Genomic DNA, 27,618 nt, shown 5'->3' with positions numbered 1-27,618 from the left:
ACCCTTCGAATTAGTTCTTAGAATGAGTGTGTTCTGAATGAGTATTTTTCTATTCTTTATTTTTTAAATTGTATATTGTTTTTATTATGTGCTATTGTAGAAAGGCCCATCCAGAGACGGGAGTTGAAAATGAGCTTTTGCTATAAACTCTATGTGCATCACATCAGCTGCCAACTTTGCTCTGTAGCTATGTTTAACTGCATTGTCCCTTTCAAATAAACGAATAAATAAATAAAATCACACCCTCACATATATAAAAGGAGGACAAAGGGTCAAAAAGGAGGACAATTCCAAAATGTTGTTAACCGGGGGGGATGGGGGCCATTAGTAGGAAATTAAGACATTAACATTAGTCATTTTAGTAAGACTTGTCTAAACTGCAGTCTAAACTCCTGTAAGAGTGGTGATCGGAGAAATCAGTTGGCTGCGTAGTTAGCGAATCGGCCTAGTAATCAGAAGGTTGCTGGTTCAATTCCAGGCTGTGCCAAATGACGTTGTGTCCTTGGGCAAGGCACTTCACCCTACCTGCCTCGGGGGAATGTCCCTGTAATTACTGTAAGTTGCTCTGGATAAGGCTGTCTGCTAAATGACTAAAATGTAAATGTAAAATGTGATCTTTCACAGCATGAAATCATTTGGTCAGCTTAGCAGCGGTTGTTTTATCATCATCCGCTGTTGTTGTGTTCGGAGCAAAAAATGATGTTAACCCGGCAGAACTATTATCCTTGTGCCGTTCTGTCTAAAGCCCCTTTCTCCCTACTACCCACGTCTATATTAATGCGACAGAGCTTACAGAAGGCATGATATTGATCTGTGCTGCTCTTAGTGGCAAGGTGGAGTTCTGAACTCCACGTAGGTTTGAAGGAGGTCTTTCTTTTTGGCACAGAAGCCCATGCGAGTTATAAATTGCAACGGTGGGCTGGAAGGGTCAAAAAGGAGGACGAAAGGGGCGCAACAGCGGTCCGGACAAAGGGCTAGAAAACAGGATTGTCTGGACAAAATCCGGACATCTGGTCACCCTGATTGACATACCAACATCACCGGAACTGCCATGCAAGGCACTGTCTTTCCCATCGGGAGCAACTTGGGGTTCAGTGTCTTGCCCTTGGTGTGTGTGCGTGTGTCAGAGTGAGAAGCTTAATAGTATACTACTTGATCCTACTGTATTCCATACTATAGTCTAGTGTTTGGTTCATGGGGTGGATTTAAAAGAGAGGGAGGGAGACAAGGTGTAACATACTTCTTTATTGTCAATTGAAAAAAGTACGTACAGGTTTTCAACAATAAGAGCCTGATCATAAACTATTCGTTCAAAGGGTCAGACATTGAAGGTGATTTCATCACAACTTTAGCAGTGTTCCACTCACATAGTGATGAGCAGGAAGCCACTGAAGATATTATTGTTGTTTAAAGTTAAGTTACCGTCATTGTTTGATAGTGAGGTTTCTGAAGAAGGTAGACCGGAAGGAGTCACGACAACGGAAAGGAGTTTGATTCTTTGGTTTATTAGTCGAGTACCCAGATCAAACAATCAGTTCAAGACAAACTGATGGAATGAGTGACAAACATCTCTCTTCAGAGAGCTTAAATACAGTTGCTGGACATGTTCAGATATAGAATGCACAGAATTGTGTCAGGGTTGTGACCCTTTGTTGGCCACCAGAGGCCCTCGCTGTGTTCTTGTTTTTGGTTATGTTAATCTGTTCTCATTATGACATATTGTTTTCACCTGTGCCTTGTTTGTTCTGTGCTTTTTAAGTGGCTTGGATTTTTAGTTCTGTGTTTAGTTTTTCTCTGACCTGCCACAGAGTGAGACTCATGCCTTTTTGATCTACTTTTGTATGCTATTTTCTGCTACCAATAAAAGGAGGAAGCACACATCTTTTGGAGTCTGCTTTTGGGTCCACGTTTGCATTCCTGACAAATTGCTTCCTTAACGGGTCTTCAGTGGTCAGTACACTAGAGCATACTAGCAGGTGAACTGGTCGTTAATCACATAAGCACTGTTTTGTCCATAATTTGCATCACAGTCTCCTAACTGTCTGGACTGTGTGCTATATTCTGCTTGGTGGGAGTCTCGCTTCACGACCTTTGACCTTACAGATACTTAGGCTACACATGTACACAGGAAATCTGCATATCATTGTTCTTGGCATCACCTAGGATCCTGTGATTCTCGGGTAGATGTGTGTAGATGACATCTCCCTCGTCCAGCTCTACGATCACTGTGTTCTGAACATACTGATGATAAGTACCCCCAGGCACCTTCCACTGACACACCAGCTGATTGTTACTCTTGAACAGGGCAACTGACACCATGGAGGTCTGACGGTCATCCATGCCAGTGAAACTGAACCAGTAGACTCCTCCCACTGGTGCGGTGACTGGGTTGTAGACTTTGCCAATGTTGGTGATGACATTGGGGAAGACCAGGGTTGTGTCTGCACATATGGGTCCCATTGGTTATACTTGCAGAGAAGGCCACCTTTCTGCTGTCCTTGTCCTCTCTCTCCAGCTTCTCCACTCGAGCCTTCAGCTCAGCCACGATGTCAGGCTGGGCTGTAGGTCCCAATGATCTTCCATTCCAGTTCAAACTTGTACATGGTGCCAAACACTGAACACTGATAAACTATAATGAAAAGCATACAGTAGTCCCTGAAGTAGTACAGCGAGGCTAGTATGGTGAGACTGAGAGCTGCAAAACAGGCAGACGTGACACTGTGGTGACCTTTCTATTCGCTTACTTTGGAAGAGCAAACACCACATCTCGTGGGACCTGCTGGGAGAACGGGATCAGGGGGCTGGGGGAGAGAATGCTTGTGAGAGAGTGAGTCTGCCTCTCCATCTGCTTTACATGCCACCCCACCACCATAACCTTCATTGGATTACCCTGCTTTTGACCAGTCTGCCTTGTCCAGTGTCATGCTCTTGGGTCGACTAGTCAGCCCTTAATACCAACCACTAAATATGATTCAGCTCATCTTGGTTTATTATGGCTGTATGTACATTACTATACCTGTATATATATATATATATATGTGTGTGTGTGTGTGTGTGAGGGGGGGGTGGTTCCTTTGAATATGCATGCTCCTGGGAAATGTTTACAATCACACATCCCACGAACGCACTGTAGGCAATCACACACACACACACACACACACACACCTCACAACCCATGTGCGCAGACAAATGCGCTCTGTAGCCAGGATGGCGCCATATTATTTATTAGGCTGATTGTACTGAATCAAAGCAAATGAAATATAACTTTATTTATATATCACAGTTCATACCAGAAGGCAACATAATGTGCCTCACAGAGGGGACTCTTTGACACAAATTTTACAGAGGATTTTTCTGAAGGAATGTTTTTTAAGGAGTGAGCCAATGACTAAAAAGCCATTGGACAGTTGCATGTCTATCTTATGATCTGGGATGTGCCGATGACTCTTGACAACTGTGTACTATAAAATGTTGTGCTGTCTGTAAGTTCTTTTGAGTTCAGTGGGCATCAGCTTCAGAAGTGCTGGTGTCCTACTAGATTATTCGGTTCCTGTCTAATGTACTAGACGGAGCTGTTTAGCTGAGGCATGTTCTTGGACGTTCATTGGCCATCAGCGCGAGGAGCACTGTCGTCTTCTGGATTCTTTGGAGCTATGATGCATTCACATCTGTTACAGGGAAACTTTCACAATCATATTTCCCTTGTGCATTCCATCAACACACTAGCTCACACTCACCTCACACACAAGCACACATACACACTCCTCACACACACACACTTCACCTCACTCATGAGCATGCATACAGTAGGGTTTGATTGTCCACTCTGCAGAGCAGTGAAGTTCGATACATAAAAGGTCAACTATTGATACTTTATATTTTAAATACCTGGACATTTAATTTCTTACTTCCTAAAAAAAGGATACAATAAAATAAAATGAATGGTTTCTGTGATCTGCGTTCCGATCATTTCGGAGTTCTGATCATCTTTGATAACTATAGTCCCCAAAAGAAGGCATTGACCCACGTGCAATCTATTGAGTAGCCGAACAAAAGCACACTTTTTAGAGTGAAGGGAATGTGAGATGAGAAACTAAGAAAACACTAACTGAAGGCTATATTCGTGTTAATACGTGTCCAGGGCTCTCAAGCGTTATAAGTTTTGAATGTCGAGTTTTAAGGGTTTTGAGAAGAACACCAGTTATTTACACAAACAACTGACATTCTTCTCCTCTTCACACAAAAAAATTAAAATGTGCAGTTGTCTCCCCTCCTTTTAGTTGCGATATTAAGACGAAAGCCTTTGAGTGGTTTGTGTGCGCATCTGGAGGCACAACACGGGCCTGTGGCAAGAGTTGTTTGATTGAGACGAAAGATGAAGTTCTGGGAACAGATGGTGAACAGAGCTGACAGGAAATGTAAAATGGGTGGAAGGGTTTATCAGTGGCTCACAGACATTAACACAAACTTTTGAGATCATGTGGAGAAAAACGTTGTTCCCTTTTGAATGCTGACAACTCATGCCCAGCTGATCTGCTGCGGCCTTCCGCCCTAGCAAATGTTGGCTAATATTAACCTCTAAACCACAGACGGAGGAACATAAGCTCTGTCACTGCAACAGCTAATGGATTTTTCTTGTTTTGTTGTGCCGCCTATTCAAATAGAGATGTTGCACTTGTTGATGAGTCTATCAACAAGGGTGTGGGGGGGGGTTACCCAATCATTGGGTATATGAATGTACAGGATGAGTCACAAAACCACTGTCTTTTCAATCCCTACCTCCATCTAGCTGTTCTCTCACAGGAAGGTGAGATGGATGGGACCTCATGGGTGACAATCATGCTATTACACAGACAAAAACTGCTGATATTAACTCTGTATGCTCACACCACATCCTGTATAACAGAAAATTGTACTCTACATAAAAAATTATCTCTCCTGCTGAATTTGCGGTTTGGTTCATTAGTCTTCTAAGATGGTAAACTGGTGATAAGCTGAGCCAGCAGTGTTGCAGATGTAAACCACTATGAGTCTGATAAGAGCCGTAACAGGTCTGTTTTACTGTGAGTTAGGTAAAAATACTATACCACCTTTTTATTTGCTTATTTATCAGTACTAAGTTGGACTAACTGCTATCAATCAGGTTGGACCACAATCAAATATGGTCTGGCCACTTGAAGGCCAAATAGGCATAATAGAGATGTTGACATATTCTCCATTTTATGTCTGCGTTCTACCCAATGCACTTTGTAAATATTATTGTGCCAAAGCTTCATAACTGTCTCGGATGTAGTCATGTGACAAGACAGAAGGGAAACTGCCGTCAGAGCTGACAACGTCACCCTGTGTGGGAGGGGGATGGGGGTTGAAAAGGGCGAATAGTAGGGAAGAGCAAGAAGGTCACAATAAGAGTCCAAAGATTTCAAAGAACATATGAAGAAGGAAAGAAAAGTTTAGGAAGATCACAGGGACTTGCGGGAAAAGGCTGCTAAATTTGATCACTCCAATTGTTTAAACAAATGGAGAATGAAAGAATAGTCAAGGGCTTCAAGGCTATGGTTTCTAGAGTTTAGGGAAAGTGATAGGCCTTCAGGTTTACATTGATGATTCCGGTCTACAGGATTGAAAGTTGAAGATTTTTAGTTTAGTTTGGAGGAATGTTCCGGATCTACTGAAAAGATGAGGAACATGTGGATACTAGGAGCTGTGCTATATTTCCTGGCCGTGACCGAAACATGGAGTCTTGTGGAAGGTATGTTAACCTAAAAAAGGTTTCTTTGACTGCTTTCATAGTGTACAGATGACTGTACAATAGTTCAAGTTCAAGTCTTTTATTTGTCAGGTACACAGAACAACACAAGGTTAGACTGGGCACTGAAATTCTTAAGACAAGACAACGCAAGCACCTGGCATAACATAACATATAAGTACACGGAACATAATTTACATCTATGCTGAGCTTAAATAAGTGAAACTTCCTAATATACAGAACATTAAATAATCGACTATACTAACCCTAATACTAAAACTTCCTAAATTACAGATAACAATAAATAGTACACTATACTAACCCTAAATGCACAAAAAACCTGTTTCAACCCTATAACCTATTCTAACCTAAGTGGAGAACAGTGCAATAGTGCAAATTAGTGCAATAGGTTGTTAGTTTGAGGTCAATTCAAGGTTCCACACATTCAGATGGATAACAAATATCTCTGATACAAGTGTCCAAGTTTGTTTTACGACTATGCTGTTTGTGTCAAGTCAAGTAGTCCCTTTATCTCCTTAGGTCAGGAATGTATTTCTTGCAGTCCCCACACACCACTTTGTGGAATTCTGTTTTTGTGATCCATGGCTTATGTTATTTTTCACATTCTGTGCCATTCTGAAGATCTGACTAATCTTGCAGAGAATTCTCAGATGTTTCTTTACTCTTTCCTTTGTGGAAATGATCATTTCACAAAGATCTACGAAAGTAATATAGCAGTGCTTTTCTATTTGGGGGGATTCAAAGAGTTGAGCATGAGTTTTAATATGTGGGTCCTGTGGGTTTCCCAGTCGACCACAGGTGTTTGTTACTCTCGTTGAGCTTAAACAAACAAGAATAGAAATGAAAGAAGGAAAGTCTGTAACCCTGAAATTTCCTATTTAGTGGGTAGATTACTAGAACTCAACCTTCCATGAGATCATACTACACACAGTTTACCATAACTGACCAAAAATCTGCTGAAGGAAGCAAGAGCAAAAGTATAACAAATGTTTTTTAATCAATGGAACAGCTTTTCTTTGTGTGGTGTTTGACGTTATTCTCTCCTTGCTATATGAAGATTTATAGTATAAGATGTATATAAGACTAAAAACATGACAACGATTATACAATGTTGGGTTTATTTACAAGATGCAAAAACACAACACAAAAGTGATAACACTGTAAATTAACTTCACAGTTAAATACTGAATTTCACATGAAACTAAATGTCGTACAAATCTATGTTCCTCGTAAATATCCAGTTTCACACTTCTTTTCACAAAGGTCTTTTTGACCCTAATTTAACTTCAATGCTATTTCCAGAAACAGACCATATACCATATGAACAGTTATTGAACAGCTACTCTGAACAGCTACATTGAATGTTCACCTAACCCCCTCTGTAACCAGCACTTTGATGATTTTCAGTTTGTCATTTTGAGATAAGAACTAGGATAGGGCTGATTTAATCAACCTTCAAACTACATGACTCTCCAGTAAGACAATAAGAAAATAATCTACCTGAATGTTGATAACGCTATGCAGCTAACTTGCACCTCCCCCTCCCCCCCTTTCACTGTCCCTCAGGAAACAACCCCAATAGTGCTAACCATCGCTCCACCCCTTCCTCCACCTCCAACATGCAAGGAGAGGCCAAACTCCATGGTAAATGTCTCTACTATTATTATTATTTTTCCAACCCGTCCCCCATTGCGTTGCAAATGTGTTTTGTGGAACACACAACGACCTACCAACAGTATGTGTGCATGTGCAGTGCATTTTGGAGCATTTTGGACACAGGAATCTGTGTGTGTATCCACGTCTTAGAATGGGTTTAGTGTCCCATGATTATCTAGAGTCCCGGGCACTCTGCAAAGTTTATATTTTGCAGGTGTGCTCTTTCTAAACCAATGGAGTGCAGTGTCGCGATTGACGTTGATTGGGTAAGCAGTTCAACATGAAAAATAGTTTGCCACCAGTTTGGTTGACTGAGCTGGACTAAGCTCTTGCGAGCCTAAACGATATGTGCACTGTGCATTATCTACAGTTCAAGAAATCTGTATTTGTGTTTCACTGGCATCTTAAATCATCGACTGCATCATGGGCACTATGCGCTAGTGCCCATAATTTTAAACTACACAGCATTTTCATGGTGGAAAGAATGGTCTTTTACAGGTAAATTAAATTTATATAATAGATAAAATGTTGTCACTACAATTTGCTAGAAAACTTTTTTTTCTTTTTTTTCAGTTGTTTAACATAGCTTTTCTTATGCAAACTAGCTGTTTGGGAACATAAAAATTACTTTTTTCATGGTTTTCTTCCCTTCTTCAAATGTTCTGGAAAACAAGAATTCTATTTCAGTCTTACCATGTTGGTGTACTGTGAAATCAATTATGATGGATGTTGTTATTAATGAATGTTGTATTGGACAGTACTAAAGAAAATGCTATTCCACCATTATGTTGTATTTCTTAATTCTGTAATGTTGCCTGGTTGTTTAATCATAAATATATTTATGAATTCATTTCAGATCAGCTCTCTTTGTGACCTTCTATATAATAAAATCCACTGAAGATGGCCAAAACACCTGCGAGGAGGGTAAAACCCTATACAACACAACCAATGTTGACCTTGGTTTTTTTTATAGCTATGGAGTTCTTATTTTAAAATTAGACTACCGCTTTAAAAATAATTTCTATGTCTGGTGAATGGTACCATTAGTGTTTACTTAAACTGGAGTTGTGCCCTAATTTCATATACTTTCTGGATCAATTCTTGATGTGAAGACTGATCCTGTATCTATGCACGCTGCCAGATAACACATTTCCCGCAAGCTCATTCTGAATGCTTCTAGATATGGAAGATAATATAGACTTAATTTTAAAAGCATTCAAGTCCACTGTTACATGAAATGTGTCTTGCATGAAATTGACAATATGATGGGAATTTCTGTCTAAATGGTTGATGATATAAAACATTTTGAACTGTACTCTGTTCTTTCTTCTGTTGAGAAATGTCTGACCACTCGTATTCTCCTCTGGTTTATTGCAACATTTGACGTCTGGGCACAACACAATCTATCCTCATCCATCAGTACATTATCTATTTGATATTTCCTACCTGACATAATGAGCTACTCTACTCTTAACACCATATAGAGGTGGTAGTCCATTCCCTACCTGACAGAATGAACTACTCTACTCTTCACAACATTTATAGACGTAGAAATCGACTTCGATAGATATTTCTTACCTGACATAATGAGCTACTCTGCTCTTAACCACATGTTTATTTGTGATCTGACAGAATTTAGTTATATACTTTCATCACGTTAGGTAAGGTCATTATGTGTCACAAGAAAGGCTTTGAACCAGTTCAAGGAACAAAAATGAAACCCAAAACGTTTATTTGTGATAATGGTAACCAGTTAATATATATTTTTTGTTCTTTTATTTAGTACAACAAACAAAATCAATCTCTGCTGGATATGCCACCATGTATAGAGAAGTTCTTGGAAATAGATAGCTAGCTCTATTTACACAGAAAAGCCTAAATGTTTTCCCAAGTTTAGCCTACAAGTTTTGCTTTGTGGGTCACACCCAGTTCTGTAATTGACCACAATTATGAATCAATCAAATGACCAGGAACCCACTGTAAATTTAGGCCAAAGACAGATTGCAACAGCACTCCTAGTTTGTGATGCAATGCGCTTTTGTATTGTTTTGTGACATCAATGGAGGGTACAACTGTACCCTTTCTAGTCCCCTTTTCGGTTTTTGGGTCACTTTGTTGTTTGTCCATGGTTTTTATCTACACTGTAGCTGAGTACTTGTACCTAAATGGCAAACTCAGCACTCTCTTGCTAAATCACATCAGATGCCTAGAAATGTATTTATTGTGTGTATTAGTGTTTGTACTCACAAAAATGAAATTCTATATTTTTCAGTCTACAGAAGTGAGCATTTCCGGGTAGGGAGTTATGTCACTTTGCAGTGCAGCAACAAGACATGGCATGAAATGATCTATACCATCTGGAAGATACCCACCCATGAAGAACTGTGTCAAATATCATCTACTGAAGATGGCCAAAACATTAACACCTGCAACGATGGCAAAACCCTGTGCAATACAACCAATGGAGAGTCCTATCTGTACATCCCAGAGTTCTCTGAGAGAGATGAAGGCTCCTACTTTTGTGAAACAGTTCATAAGGGAGGGAGCTACACTGCAAAGATTGAAGTGTCGGTAATAGGTGAGACATTATTCACAACTACTGGTACCTACTACCTACAATTTTCAAAACAATGTAGGAAATGCACGTTATGGATTTTTTCAAACTGCTTTTCATTGTCAATACTGATAAGACAACATATATATATATATATATTTTCAAATAATCTTTGGTATTTTAACAAGTAGGAACTCTGCTCTCAAATTTCCACCCCATGGTAGTGCTATAACTCATAGATATTTTATCTATTTATCTTTTTTAAGTATTGCAGATGCCATTACAAAGGACTTACTTTTGCATGCAGTATACTAACAAATGGGACATACTACTTCGCCATAACATTGTTCCTCGTACTTTGACTTGAACTACATCCGTCACATTTTCAAAATTTAAACATTGTTGAAAAAATGGTTGGTGCTACATTTTTTACTGCGGACCTGACCCTACTATTGAGACCCAGAGAAAGTTAACACTGCATGGTTTTACCTATCCATGTGCAGCAGTTGGATGTTGTGAGCATGACAACAGCATGCTGCGCTTGTAAAATCAATGAAAGCTAAATTGGCTTCATATTTTAGCTTCATATCAGCTATAACTAAATTTCCCATTATCTGCCAATAGCTTGTCTATCCGAAATGTATCGTGCATCCCTACAAAAATGTACTAGACTTACCCTTAACATACTGAGATGGTGTGACAAGTGTCAGATTCATCTCCTTGATTCCTTTCTGTGCAGCTCCTCCCACTGTTTCTGCCCGGATAGAGAAAGAGGGCAGCACATATGTGGCTGTGTGTGAGGCTGTCAGAGGCAAGCCTGCTGCTTCCATCACCTGGAGGACCACATGGAACTCCTCCTCAGCTGTGATCACAACTGACCTCTTGGATGGATTCCATTCTGTGCGCAGTCGCTTGGTACTACCTGAGGGCGTTGCCATGACAAACCTTAGCTGTGTTGTCAGTCATCCTTCCTGGACAGATGAGCAGACATATGATCCGAATATCGCAACAAAATATTCTTTTTCTGGTATGAGTTGACTGTCACTTAAACTGTAAAACTATTAGGCCACTAAATCACTTTTTTTTAAAGGGGTTCAGATAGTAATTGTGTTGCTTTGTTCTTGTATGGTGTGTTGTGTGCAGTTGGGAGGGATTGTGTAATCACCCACCCTAAATATATATCAGCATAATGAATAAGTATCAGGTCTACTTCATGTATTTATGTCTCCCTCTCAGAATCTCAGATCATCGTCATCTCTGTGGTAACCATCAGTATAGTCATAGCAGTTTTTGGCGGCATATACTTCACTCTGAGGAACCTTCACACAATCAGGTAGGATGTCTTAATTGGTGCAAACATTCATTTAAAAGTTGCATGTAGTTATATGGTTCTGAAGTCAGTTTTGTGTCATGTCAATTTGGATTTCAAGGAATCGCTTTGTGTCCAACACCACACCGGTGGAGTCAAAATGTTCACCGGTATGTAAAGAACCCTGCAGTTGCACACTTTGAAATGATCCCTATCTATGACCGATCACAACTTCTTACATGATAGGGTTATGACAGTGTATGAACACCATTGGTACTGATGGGGGTTATGAACGTATACTGTAATGCTGTTGGTGATCATGGAGTTAAGACAGTGAATTCAGAATATTGTCATTGTGAAAATGTGACTGAGGGTGTCTGTATTTTTCAGGTTGATGAAGTGGAAGAAGTTGAGCCATACGCTAGCTATGTGCAGCGTGTAAACACCATCTACAACTCTTCTGACGACTTCTTTAAATAAAACACACATACATACACACACATGCTTAACCACACACTCCCCTTAGAATTTGGAAGCTTATGAAACTGTAATTGAAGAAAAAAACTAAACAGGGAGAGCATCATAGACTTGCTGATAAATGTCTTTTGATCAGAGTGGAAAAGTAGTTTACAGCCTGAGAACTGAGACAGTGAGCCCAACTGTTCTGTTCCCCCTGAGAACCCTGGTCTCGAGTGTGTGAAACTACTGGTGCTAGGCTGAGGGTGTGTGGGATGTTTTCAGACAAATGTGCGTGTCTGGTGCTAAAATATTCTAACACTCCTTTTTGACTGTTGACTGAGACCTTGTAATGATCAAGATATTCCTTCACAACCGGAAGTGCACAGATGTTGAATTCACATTATCTGTAAACATTAACACGCACACAGTATTTAACATACTATGTATACTATACAAATAAATGTTATAAATATAACAGATTAGTACAAAATTGTGTGTCTACACCAAAAAAGCAGGATTGATAACAAGCATATACCTGTGAAACATAACATTTGCCAAACACAGTCCCCAACACAATGATATGCCAGCTAGCGATTGTATGGTCCCCAACAGTATAACAAACTATTTTACTTAGCATTAGGCTTCACGGATAGGTAACGGAAAGCATACATGATTATGCTTACCTCCAAAATTACCAGCCCAGCCTGTTTGGCAATGTTGTGGATGATGTAACGTGGGCACCCATGGATGTAAATGTTACAAAGTTTGGATGCGATGTATCAAACTGTATATATCTTTCCTAGTCACCCAGTATTTTTACATTTTAGAATTCACATGGAAAAAGCTCCTTCTTTTAAATTGCTGCCAGCCTCCCAATCAGCCATTTCCCCCCCCCTGCTTTCAAGGCTGCAATTCTCTTGTCTCTCAGCAGATGTCGCAGGGGTTCCTTTGTACAAGTTTTCTGTCCTTCAGACATGTAGCCTGAATGAAATGTATATTTCTAGCATCAACTCCTGTGAATAGTTGATATGTATATTTAATAGCATGGCAAATTAATTCAATCAATAACAAGGCAAATATGTAATATTACCTACTCTACCATGACTATTATAAATGAAAAAGAGAGAGAAAAATAAGGAGCTGACCTCAGGTTGTCAGTTTCCTTAATATTTACAGTGCCCTGTATCATTCCTCCTACCTGCTTCTAGTGAATAGTATGCAGTCAGTATGTTTAGTTATTACAGTTTAATAGATATTTAGACATAAGACAGTAGAGTGCAGGCACAGATGGTTACAAATCAGAACTACAAAATACAACAAGAAGACACCAAAATACACAAATTCGTAACATAATTAAAATGTCTTAAGTTTACCCATAGGCAAAACCTTCCTTTGGCACTTTTCTAGGCTTTAGCCCCACCACCAACTGTAAGTGACGTGGAGGCTGTGGGGAAACCGTCAGACCAGCAAAAGGGCAGTCGGTCTTATGGTTCAAGACGCTTCCAAATAATGGCACTTACAGTTGACTTGGGCAGATCTAGTAGGACAGAAATCAAATTTGAGAGATTATGAAGCTCAGCTGGAGATGAACAGTGTATCCTGGATTGGTTCGATGAGGGAGGGTTGTGTCGCTGAATTGGCTTTTAAACAACCAACCTGGAGGCCTCAACAGAGATACATGCTGACCTCTAGTGGAGAAATGGTATTCTGTCTCTGGTCTGTCGATGCTCATTCCCTCTTGAAGTTTTTTTCTCTAACTGACAGTGCTCGGAGGTCAGCCTCAGACCTACTTGCTACAACCTACTTGCAGGTGTCATAGAGGCCCTGTTTGTGCTGGAGACTGGGACGTTGTGCTAAGCTAACTGTTATCAAACCTCTTTCAAGGAAGACCTCTATTTAATTGGAGATTTGAGATGTATCCTCCAACAGGTGGAGTCTCTTCATCTCTGTGGATGTGCTGAAGCTTTCTCTTGGCTTTGTCGGAACTCACAGTTACTGTGTTTGTAATTAGTGGCAAAACAGTCACAAAAAAAAAAAGCCAACCAAAAAAAGAAGGACACACACATTCATGATTCTTCTTGAGGTAATACTATGTAGTTATGGAGAATAATACATAATAATAGTAACAATATTTCAACAAAAGCTTCATTTAATTGGAATGCAGAGATGTAAATGTAATTCCTCAAAACGGCTCTTTCTTTTCCTATAATTACTACACAGGGCACACACTCAGCGCCTACACCCATAGCTGGCCTCACTGCATTATCTCTGAAACCCGGTGCACACTGGTATCTGTGTGTGTTGTCCTTAGAAGACAAAGCCCTTCAGAGGACATGGACAAGGAGAGAGTCGGGAGTGAAAGCGGGGATGAGGAGGCAGTATATGAGGCATGACTGCTTCCAGACTGAGGTCACTCAGCGACCATGTGACCTTATCCCCCTTGTATTCCATCCCCATCACTATGATATCCCTGATGAGAAAAAAGCAGTAGTACACTTTACTGTGCACTACTGAAGTTTGGACAATGGAGTGATCAGATTTGCTCAGGAGTAAACATTACTAGCTTTATTTTGGTACCATAATCCACTTAACATGTCAAGCCTACACACACACGCTCAGCTCGCAATCACACAAAGAGCTGTGTGTGTACGTGTGTGTGCGGGAGGGGGGGGGGCGCATTTATATACTTGAACTCAAAGATCAACGGGGACATTTGCAACTGTGTGTGTGTTTGTGTGCGAGAGACACCTAGAGAGAGCACGATATAGTGGTAGATTGAAGGGAGAGTGTGTGTTTGACCTCCCAAACTATTCCCATAGCCCCGACAAAGGATTAAACACCGTTTGAACAAAGTGCAAATGTGCATTATTTCTTGACCAAAACCAGATGATGGGAAAGGAATTTTACTTTGACACGGCCAATTCAGTCGGATCACCCTTGATGCAACCCTCAAGCAAAATCACACGGTCAAAACAAAACAATTTGAGGTCAATGTTTTTTTCTGTCTCAGGCAGAATAGCTTTTAAATATTGTAAAGAATTGTAAGCTTTCTCAGTCATTTATTGATATTTATCAAGCAACAGCATTTATCTTCATATGGGGGCTTTAACCATGGGTATCAATGAGCTGTTCAGTGTGTCAGCATGCTTAGGAAAACAGGACAAACATGGAAACCATGGCCCCTCCACACACAAATTGAATGCTTTCGACACATCAAAAATGACATTGACAGGGAAATACACCGTTTCTCATACTAATAAACATGAGCCTGTGGTGTGTGTACACTACACATCTACAAATAGATATCACACCATGCACATGAAGCACGAGTCAAACATGAAAAAGGAATAGATCGTATAATAAAAAACATACAATTGTACGTAACTGTCTAGACACACGCAGACACACACAACTAAGCGTTTACAATTGGCAACTAGCTGGCCAGACACATTTATAATGCATTCCACCCTTGGCGCCTGCAGGACGTGACCATAACGTCAGTTTCAGAGAATCTGATCAAACCATCTGACCATGGAATATAACCAAATTCTCATGCACACACTCAGTTATTTGCTCCCTTCGACACACAAATAATATCTAGTGTATGATATTGCCAGATATTTACACCGGACAAAAACTGTAACCCCAAAACTCCTCAGTTAAAATATTATTCTAACCAGGGTATTAAAATAAAAAGGTGTATTGAAATACCGAGTCTACAAGTATCCTTATGGACTAGCTGGGGATTGAGAGTAATTCTGTCTTTTAGGAGTAGAGGTAAACGGAGGGTATCATTGATGTTTGGGTCTCTCAAGCGCTCCAGTGATGTTGGTCTTGATTGTAGTGTAGTGTGCTGTATATGTCTTCTGATGTGATGTCATCCTCTCTCTTTCCTGTGTTTTTCCCCACAGTTGATAAGCTGAAGTTGATTGGTTGCACTGGGTCAGCTAGCTAAACCATTAAGCCATTGTCTTCACGCTATAGGTATTACCTTCCCCTACACATGCACACCGACACACACATGCAAGCTGAAGCAGCATCCTATTCTCTTGGCCCTCCTTAGGATGGATCTCCATCTATAAATGAGTTTATAGCACAAAAAGCAGGGAAACAATCTCAGCTTTGTAAAACAAGAGTCCAAAAGAAGCACTGACGCAATCCAGCTGTAGAGAATTATGGCCTTGACAACCAATTACGTTCTCATAATAGCCAGGTCAGCGAGGTAAAACTAATCACATACTATGTTTCCCCTGTCCTCCTCTGAACAAGGGAGAGTGTAAAAAGTATTCATACTATTTCTAAAGTATGTTAAAGGCAGGTCGTTTTACAAAACTAGCTATTTTGGCTTGAGTTTGAAAGTACCCAAGCCAAAACAACGGACCCCCTCCCTTCAAAGCCACTCCCCCAAAACCAATGAAGGCTAGTCCCTGACTACTGCAATGAGTGCACAGACAGGTAGAAGACAGGCAAGTAGCTCCTCCAATCATTGCATTCGGATCGAATGCAATGATTGGAGGAGCTACTTGCCTGTCTTCTAGGTTGTGTTTTTTACAGTCTCGCTATGTACACAGACATTGGATTTATTTTATTTTACTGTCAGAGCATTTGATTTATTGATTACTATCAGAATGTGACGTTTATTTCAGCAATAATGACAAAAGTGCTTCTCAAAACATGACCTACCCTGCCTTTAAGCACATGTGTTTCTATGTTTTCTGTGGACATGCATGTGTCGGTCAGCACATCAGATAGCCAGTCAGTTAGTCAGCCGGCCAGTCAGCCAGTCACTCACCCTCTTTGCGTAGGAAACACTTCCAGAGGCAGAAGCAGAGGCTCATAACCAGAAGAGCTGCAACTGTTGTAACTGAGATAAGGATAGTGAGAGCTGTCCCAACTAGAGAGAGAGAAAGAGAACACATCATGTAGGCACTTGTTGTTCTTGGATGTCATTTATTTAGTCTAAGAATTATAAGATGCTTCAACACAGAGTACATTGTTTTAACCATGTGTAATTCATTGTAATTTATCTGAAGGTTAGAAGATTTCTGATTTGCTGTGAAACAATCTCTCTCACTGTGTGCATGTGTGTATGTGTGTGTGTGTCCACAATAGGCCTCTGTATGAGAATTGTTGTAGTCTTGGCTAGTTTCAAACCAAGACTACAGCATGTATCAATCTATTGTGATCTAAGTGTTATAAAGGTTAGGCTTTTTACTGGCTCCATTAGACTACTTATTCCAGAAACAGGTCAGTTTAAGACAATCTGAGGCCAAGGCCAATTGAGATCTGGTTCCTCCCAAACTCTTCTCTTATGTGTGTGAGTGTGTGTGTGTGAAACCCTAGCTTGAACTCACTCTTGGTATTCATAGATACAGCGATAGGAGACTCTAAGCCCTTATGATGGACCAGGCATTTGATGGAGACGTCCTTCAGGAGCCCTGTTTGGACGGTGAGAGTGCTGATGACCAGGGTTGTCCCGTCCCCTTGGGCCAGTTGGGATGTCACAGGGGGCCCAATGGTGCGGTTGTCTCTCTCCACGTTCCATACAATCTCTGCAGGAGGGCGGGATTGGGAGGTGCAGTTGGCCTCGATCACCCCTGGAGACACTGTCTTGTAGCTCACATGGGGCTTGGGCAGCACTGGGGAACCACACACACACACACACACACTTATACAGTATATACATCACAGATATATACACACTCTGCACTACATCTCACTTACAATGTAACTGAATAGTTGAAACAACAGTCTTTGCAGTGTGGATATCTAAAGCAGGATTATGCCATGGCTCCACTTTGTCTCAAGATTCTAGTTCTTGTAGCTACAACCCGTGTGTGAAGGCACACACCACAAGGTCTCAGTCTGAGGAATGTTGCTTCTTGCATAGTTGGGATCCATATGCAAAGCCTTGCCTCTGTTTTCAATTCTCTGTCCTCAGAGCACGGAGAGGAATGTTGTCTAATGGAATTGAGAATATTTGAGTTGGCTAGCAGAAAGAGGGCAGATCTGTCCAAAAATCTGCTCTGTATCTATCTACAATCTTCAGCTCTTTATCTACAATCTTCAGCTGTTTTTTGTAGAACCGTCCTCTATAAACGTCTGATCTCCTGTTCCAGAGAACCATCAGTACCTTAGTGAACGTCCACCATCAAGCCATCTGGTTTAGAACTATGGCAGTGGCAGATGAAGGAGCACTTTTGACAACTGAGGACAGATGAACTACTGTAGTACTGCCTGACACACCCACGCTCTGTAAGCCCCATGGTTCCTCTCCAGGCCGAGGCCTGAAAAAGGGAGGATAAGGATGAGAATATAATATAATCTGTTTGGCTAAAGGAACAGCTTACCCTTCAGACCAACACAGTGTTGTGGTGGGAATCCAGCATTGATACAGGAAAGAGGGGGGGGGAGGTGACTGAAAGCAAGAAACAAGTAAGAGGGAAGAGAGAGGGTGTTCGCGTGCCGAGAGAGAGAGCGAGAGACAGAGAGAGGGAGAGAGAGGCAGTCGAAGAGAGGGAGAGAGAGCAAAGAGGGAAGCACTGTCTACGGCCAACAGTGACACAGTCAGCCTGGTGCCATTCTCTCCCTCAACCCTTCGCTCACCCCACCATGCCATCTCTTTCTCCCTGCTCACCAATGAGCCCATTCTCTTGCAGAACTGTCAGCCTGTGTTTCATGTTCTAGTTAATTACACATAACACCAGCAAACGCATCACAACCAAACCCATGCTACCAAACACAGACATGCTGCTGTCCTCTTCACTATCAAATATCAGCTTTATACTCCACCTATTCCAGTCCTAGCCATGACCCGGTCATAGCTCTAATAAATTGCTGTCCTCCTCCTCCTCCCAGCCTCCTCAGAGAAGACTGCAGGTGTCTCCCCTCAGGCCCCAGCCCTATCTGTCAGCTTCAGAACAAAGAGATCCCAGACGCATTTTCCTCCTCCTCCTCTTTTCTGTCCCAGAGCATTCTGTGCATGGGACCCCAGGCCCCAGCCCAGCCCTGACATACAGTCACTCAGGGAGCATGATACATTCGAGCGCTACACTGCCATCAATTATACTGATCCTGGATCCCCGGTTGCTGCACTTGAATCTGACTTTCTTTTGCAATTCTGCCACGTGTTTACAATATTGTAACTATTTGAACTATATCATATTGTACTATATTGTGTCACCATGTGTATATACTGTGTTACTTTTATGCCATGCATGTTCCTATCGTTCCGTCCTTACACCCATGGGTTAGCTTAGGTTTTGGGGTTAGGGTTCGCCACAGCCCTGCTTTCGTTGCCTATGCTATTTGTTGTCTTACGACAATACGTCCAACTGAATAGAATGTGCATGTTGGACAATCATAATGACGCCTTTTAGTGCACGGCCAATCTGATACCAGATCAGGACCGCCTCCAACCCCCTGCCCCCACGGCTTCAATAAGGCCAAGTATGCAGACAAACAAACTATCTTCTCTAAGCCATGAAGGGAAACATCCCACTGCTGTTACCTGATCCTACATGAGTATTGCAAGTACTATAGACAGGAATAACACTGCAGCTACATAGGCCCGTGAGAGTCATTATCCAGCATGGAGCCAGTGGACACACCCTCAGACTGGCTCTTAACTCGGCGCAGAAGGGAAACAGACGCCATTCACTTTTTAGGTATACAGACCTTTTTCTACGCTATAACATTTTTAGAGGTGAAGGAAGGAGGATGGTTGTTTACATACTAAAAAAACAGAACCCCAATGGCCAAAAACCATTACTAGACCACTCACAGTCATTACATTCATCCTCAATATGTTCATCGTCATTACCACTATCATCGTCTTCATCACCCCCACCATAATAATGTTCACCATCATCATCATCATCACAACCACTAATACCATCAACTCCATTATCATAATCATCCCCCCACCCATAGTTACCATAGACAGAGAGGCAGGATGTTGCGGTCTTAGTACCCTCAGGGTAGGTGTGGTACTGGCAGGTATAGCAGCCCTCGTCCTGGGTGCTGACAGGCTGGAGGGTGAGCTGGCTGTTGGACAAGGAGGCGCTGAGCCAGACCCTGCCCTGGAAGGGGGGCTCGATCATTGGGTCGCTGCGCTTGGCGTAAGAGGCTATTTCACCTGAGTCCCCTTGCTCGACTGTCCTCTTCCACAGAACTTGCTGGACCTTTTCAGGCAGGCCGTAGGAGCAAGAAAGCGACGCCTGTTTGCCACTCACTGCTGTCTTGTTACCCTCAGATGTGAGACGAGCTGGGGGGAAAGAAAAAGACAGGGGAAGAGAGTGAGGGGGAGAAAAGGAGAGAGAGGAGTCTGAATGTTGCTACAAAGTGGGAACAGGACGCGGAGATACACACAGATTAGCTGACATTAGCTCAAGTGTCTGAAACAGCTGCTTTCGCTTTACTGAACGATCCCTCTCTCCATCCTCAGTGGCTACACTGGGATCCATTCCTCTGCATTCATTTTCTTTCCATAACCCCAAGATCCGAGCTCAAGGCGACTGTTCTCTCTCGCACACCTGTGTACACACACACACAGACACACGCGCTAACTCAATGCTGGGAACAAAGTGTGGCACCAAAGAGAAAGACGAATGGTGTCGGAGCAAATGATTGAGGACCATCAGCGAATCTAATTATAGATCTAATGTGAACAGACTGGTCTAACTCTGCCTTGTCCGCTCTCTTTCTGCGGCCCTCTATATTACGTCCATCATTGTCTACAGCATCGACTCCATCAATAGCTGTCACCACAAGCACCATCTATCACCACCACAACTGCCTATCCCCGGCATCATCATCTACAGTGTCACCTCCATCACCGCCCATCAATCAGCCGACACCGCCCTCCCCTGCTTTGCTCCTGTCGATTGTGTCTTCATTGTGTAAAGAGAACCCTTGACCCCCCCAGCCGCAGGCCAGACAGTATGTTCTCACAGGTGACGGTGAGGCAGGTGCGACCCTCCTCTGATCCGACTGGATGCAGGTCAAAGATGCATGTGTAGCAGCCCTCATCCCTGAAGCCCACCCTGCGGATGGTGATGGCGGAGGAGTCCTTGGTGGAGCGGGCCAGCTGCACGTGCTGCTGCCCGCTCACGCTGTCAACCTGGCCCGGCTGATGGGACAGCAGAGTTTGGTTCTTAACATCCAGCCAGCGGACCTGCCTCACAGCATCACCCCGGACACCGGACACACTGCAGGTCAGGGTGAAGGGCTGCTCGACTGGTGCCTCCAACTGGGGTGGCGCTACCACCCTACCTGAGACATAAAGAGCAAAGATCAAATAAAACTTTGATCTTCGTTATTAAACCCAAAGGAAATTATTGTGCCAGAGATTGCTAGAAGGTTACAACATTGCTCAGTAATAACAGCAATACGTTAGTATAATAAATGAAGTAAAAAGAATAATATATATATAATACATATATATATATAATAAATACAAAATGTGCAGTAGTACATGGTAAGGAAGTAAAGGCTGAAGGTAATAAATAATACTGCACAATAAGTGTCTCCAATGGTCTCTATTATTCAAGCTTTTCTTTTCTTTGGTACAACACAAGTTTCACTTGTTGTATTGCGGACACATACCCTGCAGTTTGGCCACCAGTAATAAGGACATGCACAGCTGCAGGCATCTTTTCAAGTCGGCCTCATACATCATCGTCTCCACCAGAGAGGTCAGGTGTGGGGATGGGGTGAAAGGTCACACTAGTCAGACCGGTCAAAAACAGTAACTCACACAACAATAAACAATTAACAACAGAGCTCAACTAACCGCAGAAGAAAGACAAGGATTGATGTGTAGCTGGAACATGATTCCAGCCATGTATCATTGATTAAAAAAACTTACGGTGTGAACGGTGGTGTAGACTGTCTTCAGGTTGTTTATCAGGCGAGCTTCATCTTATGCACGCGTATGCCTGTCTGTCACTCTCCTAGTGCAGATGATGAGAGACCACAATCAAAGATCTACCCCAACCATCAGATAATATAGTTAGTCTACCACACACAACCTTACAGTTTCCTATGAATCTACTGAGAACACTTTTTTTTCACATTAGCGCTTTCATTTTTAAGATTATAGAATGAATTCACCGAAAATCGTTAACTTCATCCCTTGACTTCAAATCCGCTTGCTTTCAATGTTAATCTCTATAATTCAGTAATGTAGGCTGGATGCTGGAACTATACGATTTTTTACACGGTTACTTTTTTTAATGAAAAATAAAAATATATATCTTACTCGAAAACTTCAGGATGATGCGTGGTCTCTCGGTGATTGTAGTGCTACTATGGATTTGCCGTCTACAGTCTACTCACGGTCCGGTCTACTTGTGATCTGTTGTTCGTGAACGATTCGTTCATTTTGAACGAATCTTTAAAATGACTCAGAGACTCAGAGAGTGATTCGTTCATTTTCTCTTGGCAGCACATCGTGATATCATTTAGCATGGCTCAATATATGAAAACTAATTCGTTCACCACTCGACTGGGTCCTCGGGTCGGTCTTTCTTAAATTTTTCATGGGACTTGCATGGTCTCGGTATAGCAAACATAAACGATTTGTTCACCCCTCGGGAGCATTTCTTTTGACGAGTCTTCCCCTTTTCGGAAATTCGTCTCCTGCACAGTAGGTGGCGGTGCATGCACATTGAATTTGGTTATGATCCACCAGTCAAAGTAAAAGAAGAAAAAGAACACGACGTAGATGATTAGTCGAAAGTTGACAGCTCAGTAGCAGAATGGGCATCGGATTTCTTAAAATGATATTTTCAGCAAAATAGCACCCATTTAACGTTTATACTGAATTTACCACTTGATCATGAACTGAAATTCAATTTAAAAACTTGTAACAGAAGTCACCTGCTTGAATATAGACTAGGTGGTGGTTTATGATCAGACAAACAGTATGTCGTTTCTCGTGGACTCAGTGATCATGTTCACCTCTCAGGTAGCTACACAGCTAGTCACTTAGGTCTCAAAACACACTTGTACATGTTTATTATTTGGAAATAAGTTAGCATCTTAAGGAGACGTGCGTGATTTGAGGTGCAATAAGAAGAAAAAAAGACAAGTTAGCGATTAAAAAGATATTGCTCGTATACTGTAGCTATAGCCAGCTAGCTAACCGATTGTCCTCTCTTGTTGGTGAAAGGTGTTGTTCTTTGGCTTTGGGTGGCTTTTCTTCATGCGACAGCTGTTCAAGGATTATGAGGTGCGGGTTTGCAAGACTAATTACATTCCTGTAGCTAAGTCTTTGTCGTAGCACTAAGTGTTTTATATGTATAGATCTGCATGATCCGCATAATCACTTCCTGCCCTTTTGCGGATCTTGTTTTGATCCCAGGTGCGCCAGTATGTTGTCCAAGTTGTCTTCTCGATCACATTCGCTTTCTCCTGCACAATGTTTGAGCTCATCATCTTTGAAATACTGGGTGCCTTGTGCAGTAGGTAAGAAGTGGCTTCTTCTTGATTAACCTCTTCATTCACACTGACTTTATGTTACCCTCAGTGAAGTGTGTCTGCTGATAATGCAGAATCTGGCATTGCATTGTGCCCAATGACAACAGTACACAACGCTCAACCAATGTAAAATGTATCCTCTTTATGCTGTTACTGACCATTTCTGTAACCCCCAGTTCCAGGTATTTCCACTGGAAGTTGAACTTGTATGTAATCCTCCTTGTGCTGATCTTCGTAGTGCCTTTTTACATTGGCTACTTTGTCGTCAGCAACATACGCCTGTGTGAGTGGACTTATTACTTACTTATAAAGTGTTACTTACTTAATACTTATTAAGACTAAATCAGTTCCTTTTAATCATAATTAGCCACTTATAACAAACTCGCCAGGCTATAGAATTATGACAGCCCATCTCGCCTTCTACAAATTAAACTTGATTACTAGCCTGTGTTTTAGACATTGAAATCGTTGATCTAGAACATGGCTTTGAAAACTGCACATAGTACCATAATATAGTACTTTCATGTGCTTTTTAATTCAGATGGGAGTTGTACATACTCTTGTTTACTTTTTGGTCTATTCTCTTTTCATAACTTGACTTTGTTGTGAATGCTGCAGTGCAGAGACAGAAGCTGCTTTTTGCTTGTGTGGTCTGGTTCACCTTCATGTACTTCTTCTGGAAGTTGGGGGATCCTTTCCCCATCCTCAGCCCCAAACATGGTGAGTGGAGTGACACCAATGCATCTGTTCTTCTCCAGCCTCTTCCTCTCTTCCTTGTAACCTCAGCTGTCTGAACCACAGGAACGTGGCAAATTAAATTAGTAAGCAGACTTCTGGGTTGTAAAAAAAGTGGATGGCTTCCTGTTATTGCTGACTATTATATCAACAACCACAGAAAAAGCAAAATGTTGCATCTCTGACACATGCAGAGCTACATGAATGCCTTTTTTAATCGTGGACTTTTTCTGTCTGGCTACATTGGTTTCCTCCAGGCATCCTGTCCATAGAGCAGCTGATTAGTCGTGTTGGAGTCATTGGGGTCACCCTCATGGCACTGCTGTCTGGCTTTGGTGCCGTCAACTGCCCTTACACCTACATGTCCTACTTCCTCAGGTGAAACCCCCACAGAACTACAATGCCCACAATGCTTATACAAGTCCTTCCTCGAAGTGACACCGCAACTTATTGCTACACTACCATGCCTCACTTTAGAGCTTATTTGTATATGCTAAAATCGATTACATAGGCCTGTCCCATAAATAATTACAATAAATTATATGATTGTTATTTTCATGCCACTGATATAATGACAATGGCCGGGTTTCGCAGATTTGCTAAGAAGCTCTGAGCGTTAAGAGCTTCTTAACGAATCTGGGAAACCCGGCCAATATAATAGCATAATGAGGCAAGCACACCCGTTCAAAGAGCAATGAACCAAACGAACACACAACAAACATCAACAACTAAAATAGACAAACAAAATACTATCTCTGTGAACACAACGGGCAATATGGAGGCCTACAAAACTTACCAAGGTCATGTCCATACATCGTACAATAAGCCGATAATGTAATATTGTGACAAGTACACGATTCCCTTTGGTGAGCCCCATCTACACTACCTGAGACCCTGCTTGCACTGATGTATACAGTTTAGAGGGTGAAGCCGATCAGCATGTTCCAGATTGTCAGTTGCGGTAAGATGTATTGATGTCTGGACTGTGCTCCCCCTGAAGGAATGTGACCGACAGTGACATTCTGGCGCTGGAGAGGAGACTGCTGCAGACTATGGACATGATCGTCAGCAAAAAGAAACGGTGAGACACTGGAGAAACGGCCTGAGATGGAGTCCTCTTTTATTACGTTCAAGTGTGTGTGTGATAAATAAAGAATAAGAATGTTTTTTTTTTTGTGCATAGCATTGCCATGACACGGAGGCAGATGTACCAACGAGGGGAGGACCAGAACAAACGGACAGGATTCTGGGGCATGATCAAGAGTGTCACCTCGTCACCATCAGGCAGTGAGAGTATCCTTCACATGTGTGAGCTATATCGTGTGTGAGTGTATCGCCTGTGAGTGTTTCGCCCGTGAGTGTATCATGTGTGGGTGTATCGTGTATGTGTTCCTTGACCTTCCAGACTTGTCTCTGATCCAGCAGGAGGTAGATGCTCTGGAGGAGCTGAGTAGACAGCTCTTCCTAGAGACAGTGGACCTGCAGTCCACCAAGGTGACACACACACACACAATACAGGTGTAGAATTAGATGCTTCCCATCAGGAGCCCATGTTTGAGCTGTCTTTCTCCATCTCTCCTCTTTTACAGGAGCGTATAGAATACTCCAAGACCTTCCAGGGAAAGTACTTTAACTTTCTGGGATACTTCTTCTCCATCTACTGCGTTTGGAAGATATTCATGGTGAGACTGGCACCACAAGTAGGCAAAGTGTCTGTGGTACAGAGTCTGTAGACATTCACTCAGGTCTAACTGGATTACTAGCTACGTCTGTACTGCAGGCCTGACTGAACCTACTTCCATACTGTCGTCCATCGTGGAACATGGAAACAGTCCAGTTCAAATCTATAGTTTTTAAATGTATGTATAGTGTCAGATTGATTGACCACAATCAGCACCACCTCAGGGGTTTGTCTAGACAGTCACAGTGCCCACTCTCTGTCCCTCACAGGCCACCATCAACATTGTGTTTGACCGCGTGGGGAAGACTGATCCTGTGACCAGAGGAATCGAGATCACGGTCAACTACCTGGGCATCCAGTTTGATGTGAGCTCACACACTCATGGACGCACACATAGCCGTGCCGTGATGATGTCATGCTCTGGTTTAATGCGTGCACATGTGCGACAACCGGCGAGTGTTATAAAAAGGGAATCCTTATCAGGGTATTGAAGTCTCTGCAGTAAAACCTCACCCAATCAGTGTTCCATCTCTCCTGACAGGGTTAATGATTTGATAGACCTCTTAAATCTCAGACATTCAGCTCTCTCTTAAATCGTTTATGTTGAATCTTTTAAGTGCGGTAATGCTATCCTTGTTGTTTTTATCTGTGTGTTATGTTAACTCTGTATGCAAAATCCTCTTCTCTACTTAAGGTCAAGTTTTGGTCCCAGCATATCTCCTTCATTCTTGTTGGCATCATCATCGTCACCTCCATCAGAGGCCTCCTCATCACCCTCACCAAGGTACCACATCCCCTCGTAGCTCTGCTTGCTGCCTACCCACGTGTCCCTTCCTTCCTTGTTTGCAGTGCTTGGTCAGTGTACATCGTAGGAAAATACTGGAAATGTGCCCACCAATCATTTAGCAGAGCTCTCTTTTTTCCTCTTTCTATAGTTCTTCTATGCCATATCCAGCAGCAAGTCCTCCAATGTCATAGTGTTGGTCCTGGCCCAGATCATGGTGAGAATGCATGTGCTCTACGCTCACATTTATTGAACAGAACACATTAATACAGCAGGTGAGAACTAGCAGGTTGTTTGTTGTTGTTGTAATTGATCCTCCCCGTCGTTCCCACCTTCTTCTGTGTGATAGGGGATGTACTTTGTGTCGTCGGTGCTCCTCATGCGTATGAGCATGCCCCTGGAGTACCGCTCCATCGTCACTGAGGTCCTGGGAGAGCTCCAGTTCAACTTCTACCACCGCTGGTTTGACGTCATCTTCCTTGTCAGCGCCCTCTCGAGCATCCTCTTCCTCTACCTTGCCCACAAGCAGGCCCCCGAGAAGCACATGACCCTCTGACTCCACGGCCCCTGACTGCAATTTGTGACTTTTCAACCAGGAGATGATAGGTCCAGAACCGGGGGAGGAAAGGAGGCGACACAGAGGAGAGAGAATGTATCTTGGCCTGTACTTCCTGAATCAGGAAACCCGGGGATGAGTCAGGTGAATGGCTTTCAGGTAGAGGTGGAACTCCCTTCTTGAATAGACTGTGGAGTGGAAAGGACCGGAATGACTCTACCGTGAAACCATTTGATATCGTAACGTAACTGTTTGCAAGGACTTGAAGGTTCAGAGGATCAATAAGTGTGTCGTTGGGCTGTTATCCTGTTGGCCGGAGTTCAGTCTCCTTGCATTGATATGTCAAAGCTGATCACAGCCCCCCAGGAACAAATGTATACGCACACAGGCGCGCACGTATGTTGACTATATTACTGCTGCTATATGTGTCAGTGTGTGCCTATGCCACTAAAACAGTACTGTCACACTGGTGGGAGGGTTACTGAATAAACTTGTGTGGTCATTCTTGAGTCGTGTTGTAATGTGCTGTGTAAGATGCATCATTAGCAGACACAGGGTATCAGGGACACATAATGGAATAATGATCAATATAATAAAAGTACACATTTTGCTAAGATACATATACTTTAATTT

The 27,618-nt window shown here is 42.3% G+C and overlaps 3 protein-coding genes across 6 annotated transcripts; 2 read left to right on the top strand and 1 right to left on the bottom strand.

Moving 5' to 3' along the window:
- The first annotated feature begins 5,392 nt into the window (after positions 1-5,392).
- LOC146234221 (cell surface glycoprotein CD200 receptor 1-A) lies at positions 5,393-12,041 on the top strand. The gene is made up of 7 exons (XM_084689319.1): positions 5,393-5,752; positions 7,337-7,414; positions 9,699-10,004; positions 10,720-11,007; positions 11,217-11,313; positions 11,411-11,459; positions 11,680-12,041. The coding sequence occupies exons 1-7, from the start codon at positions 5,680-5,682 to the stop codon at positions 11,767-11,769; spliced, it is 981 nt and encodes a 326-aa protein (XP_084545445.1). The 5' UTR covers positions 5,393-5,679; the 3' UTR covers positions 11,770-12,041.
- A 510-nt stretch (positions 12,042-12,551) lies between these two features.
- Positions 12,552-22,135, bottom strand: LOC146234220 (OX-2 membrane glycoprotein). 4 transcript variants are annotated; one of them, XM_084689315.1, is made up of 8 exons: positions 22,010-22,135; positions 21,617-21,701; positions 21,355-21,474; positions 20,701-21,021; positions 19,685-20,014; positions 17,103-17,387; positions 16,541-16,642; positions 12,552-15,824 (listed from the first exon to the last, which is right to left on the bottom strand). In XM_084689315.1, exons 3-8 carry the CDS (start codon positions 21,425-21,427, stop codon positions 15,808-15,810), a joined length of 1,128 nt encoding a protein of 375 aa, XP_084545441.1. In that variant the 5' UTR covers positions 21,428-21,474; positions 21,617-21,701; positions 22,010-22,135; the 3' UTR covers positions 12,552-15,807. The 4 variants fall into 4 exon arrangements, with proteins under 4 accessions (XP_084545441.1, XP_084545443.1, XP_084545442.1 ...); XM_084689317.1 differs by having other exon boundaries at positions 21,355-21,430; XM_084689316.1 differs by having other exon boundaries at positions 21,617-21,735; positions 22,010-22,082.
- Positions 22,136-22,464: 329 nt separating this feature from the next.
- gphra (golgi pH regulator A) lies at positions 22,465-27,494 on the top strand. The gene is made up of 14 exons (XM_084689876.1): positions 22,465-22,717; positions 22,922-22,981; positions 23,114-23,217; positions 23,406-23,512; positions 23,848-23,949; positions 24,222-24,342; positions 24,965-25,045; positions 25,148-25,257; positions 25,370-25,458; positions 25,554-25,646; positions 25,915-26,010; positions 26,340-26,429; positions 26,581-26,646; positions 26,779-27,494. Exons 1-14 carry the CDS (start codon positions 22,676-22,678, stop codon positions 26,983-26,985), a joined length of 1,368 nt encoding a protein of 455 aa, XP_084546002.1. The 5' UTR covers positions 22,465-22,675; the 3' UTR covers positions 26,986-27,494.
- Positions 27,495-27,618: the final 124 nt, after the last annotated feature.

The sequence above is a fragment of the Hypomesus nipponensis genome, chromosome 23, assembly GCF_054491055.1.
Source record: "Hypomesus nipponensis isolate SF chromosome 23, ASM5449105v1, whole genome shotgun sequence".
Taxonomy (NCBI): Eukaryota; Metazoa; Chordata; class Actinopteri; order Osmeriformes; family Osmeridae; genus Hypomesus; species Hypomesus nipponensis.
Note: the sequence above shows the minus strand (reverse complement) of the source record. Positions and strands in the feature narration are given on the sequence as shown.

Excerpts from the sequence above, each read along its gene's own strand:
- LOC146234221 (XM_084689319.1), top strand. The coding sequence starts at position 5,680 with ATGAGGAACATGTGGATACTAGGAGCTGTGCTATATTTCCTGGCCGTG. Across the intron at positions 5,753-7,336 it reads AACATGGAGTCTTGTGGAAG|GAAACAACCCCAATAGTGCT; the intron begins GTATGTTAACCT and ends ACTGTCCCTCAG. Across the intron at positions 10,005-10,719 it reads GATTGAAGTGTCGGTAATAG|CTCCTCCCACTGTTTCTGCC; the intron begins GTGAGACATTAT and ends CTTTCTGTGCAG.
- LOC146234220 (XM_084689315.1), bottom strand. The coding sequence starts at position 21,427 with ATGATGTATGAGGCCGACTTGAAAAGATGCCTGCAGCTGTGCATGTCC. Across the intron at positions 17,388-19,684 it reads ATCCTGCCTCTCTGTCTATG|TGCTGCCCAAGCCCCATGTG; the intron begins GTAACTATGGGT and ends GTGGTTCCCCAG. Across the intron at positions 16,643-17,102 it reads TGTATCTATGAATACCAAGA|TTGGGACAGCTCTCACTATC; the intron begins GTGAGTTCAAGC and ends CTCTCTCTCTAG.
- gphra (XM_084689876.1), top strand. The coding sequence starts at position 22,676 with ATGTCGTTTCTCGTGGACTCAGTGATCATGTTCACCTCTCAG. Across the intron at positions 22,982-23,113 it reads AGCTGTTCAAGGATTATGAG|GTGCGCCAGTATGTTGTCCA; the intron begins GTGCGGGTTTGC and ends TTTTGATCCCAG. Across the intron at positions 26,011-26,339 it reads ACCTGGGCATCCAGTTTGAT|GTCAAGTTTTGGTCCCAGCA; the intron begins GTGAGCTCACAC and ends TCTCTACTTAAG.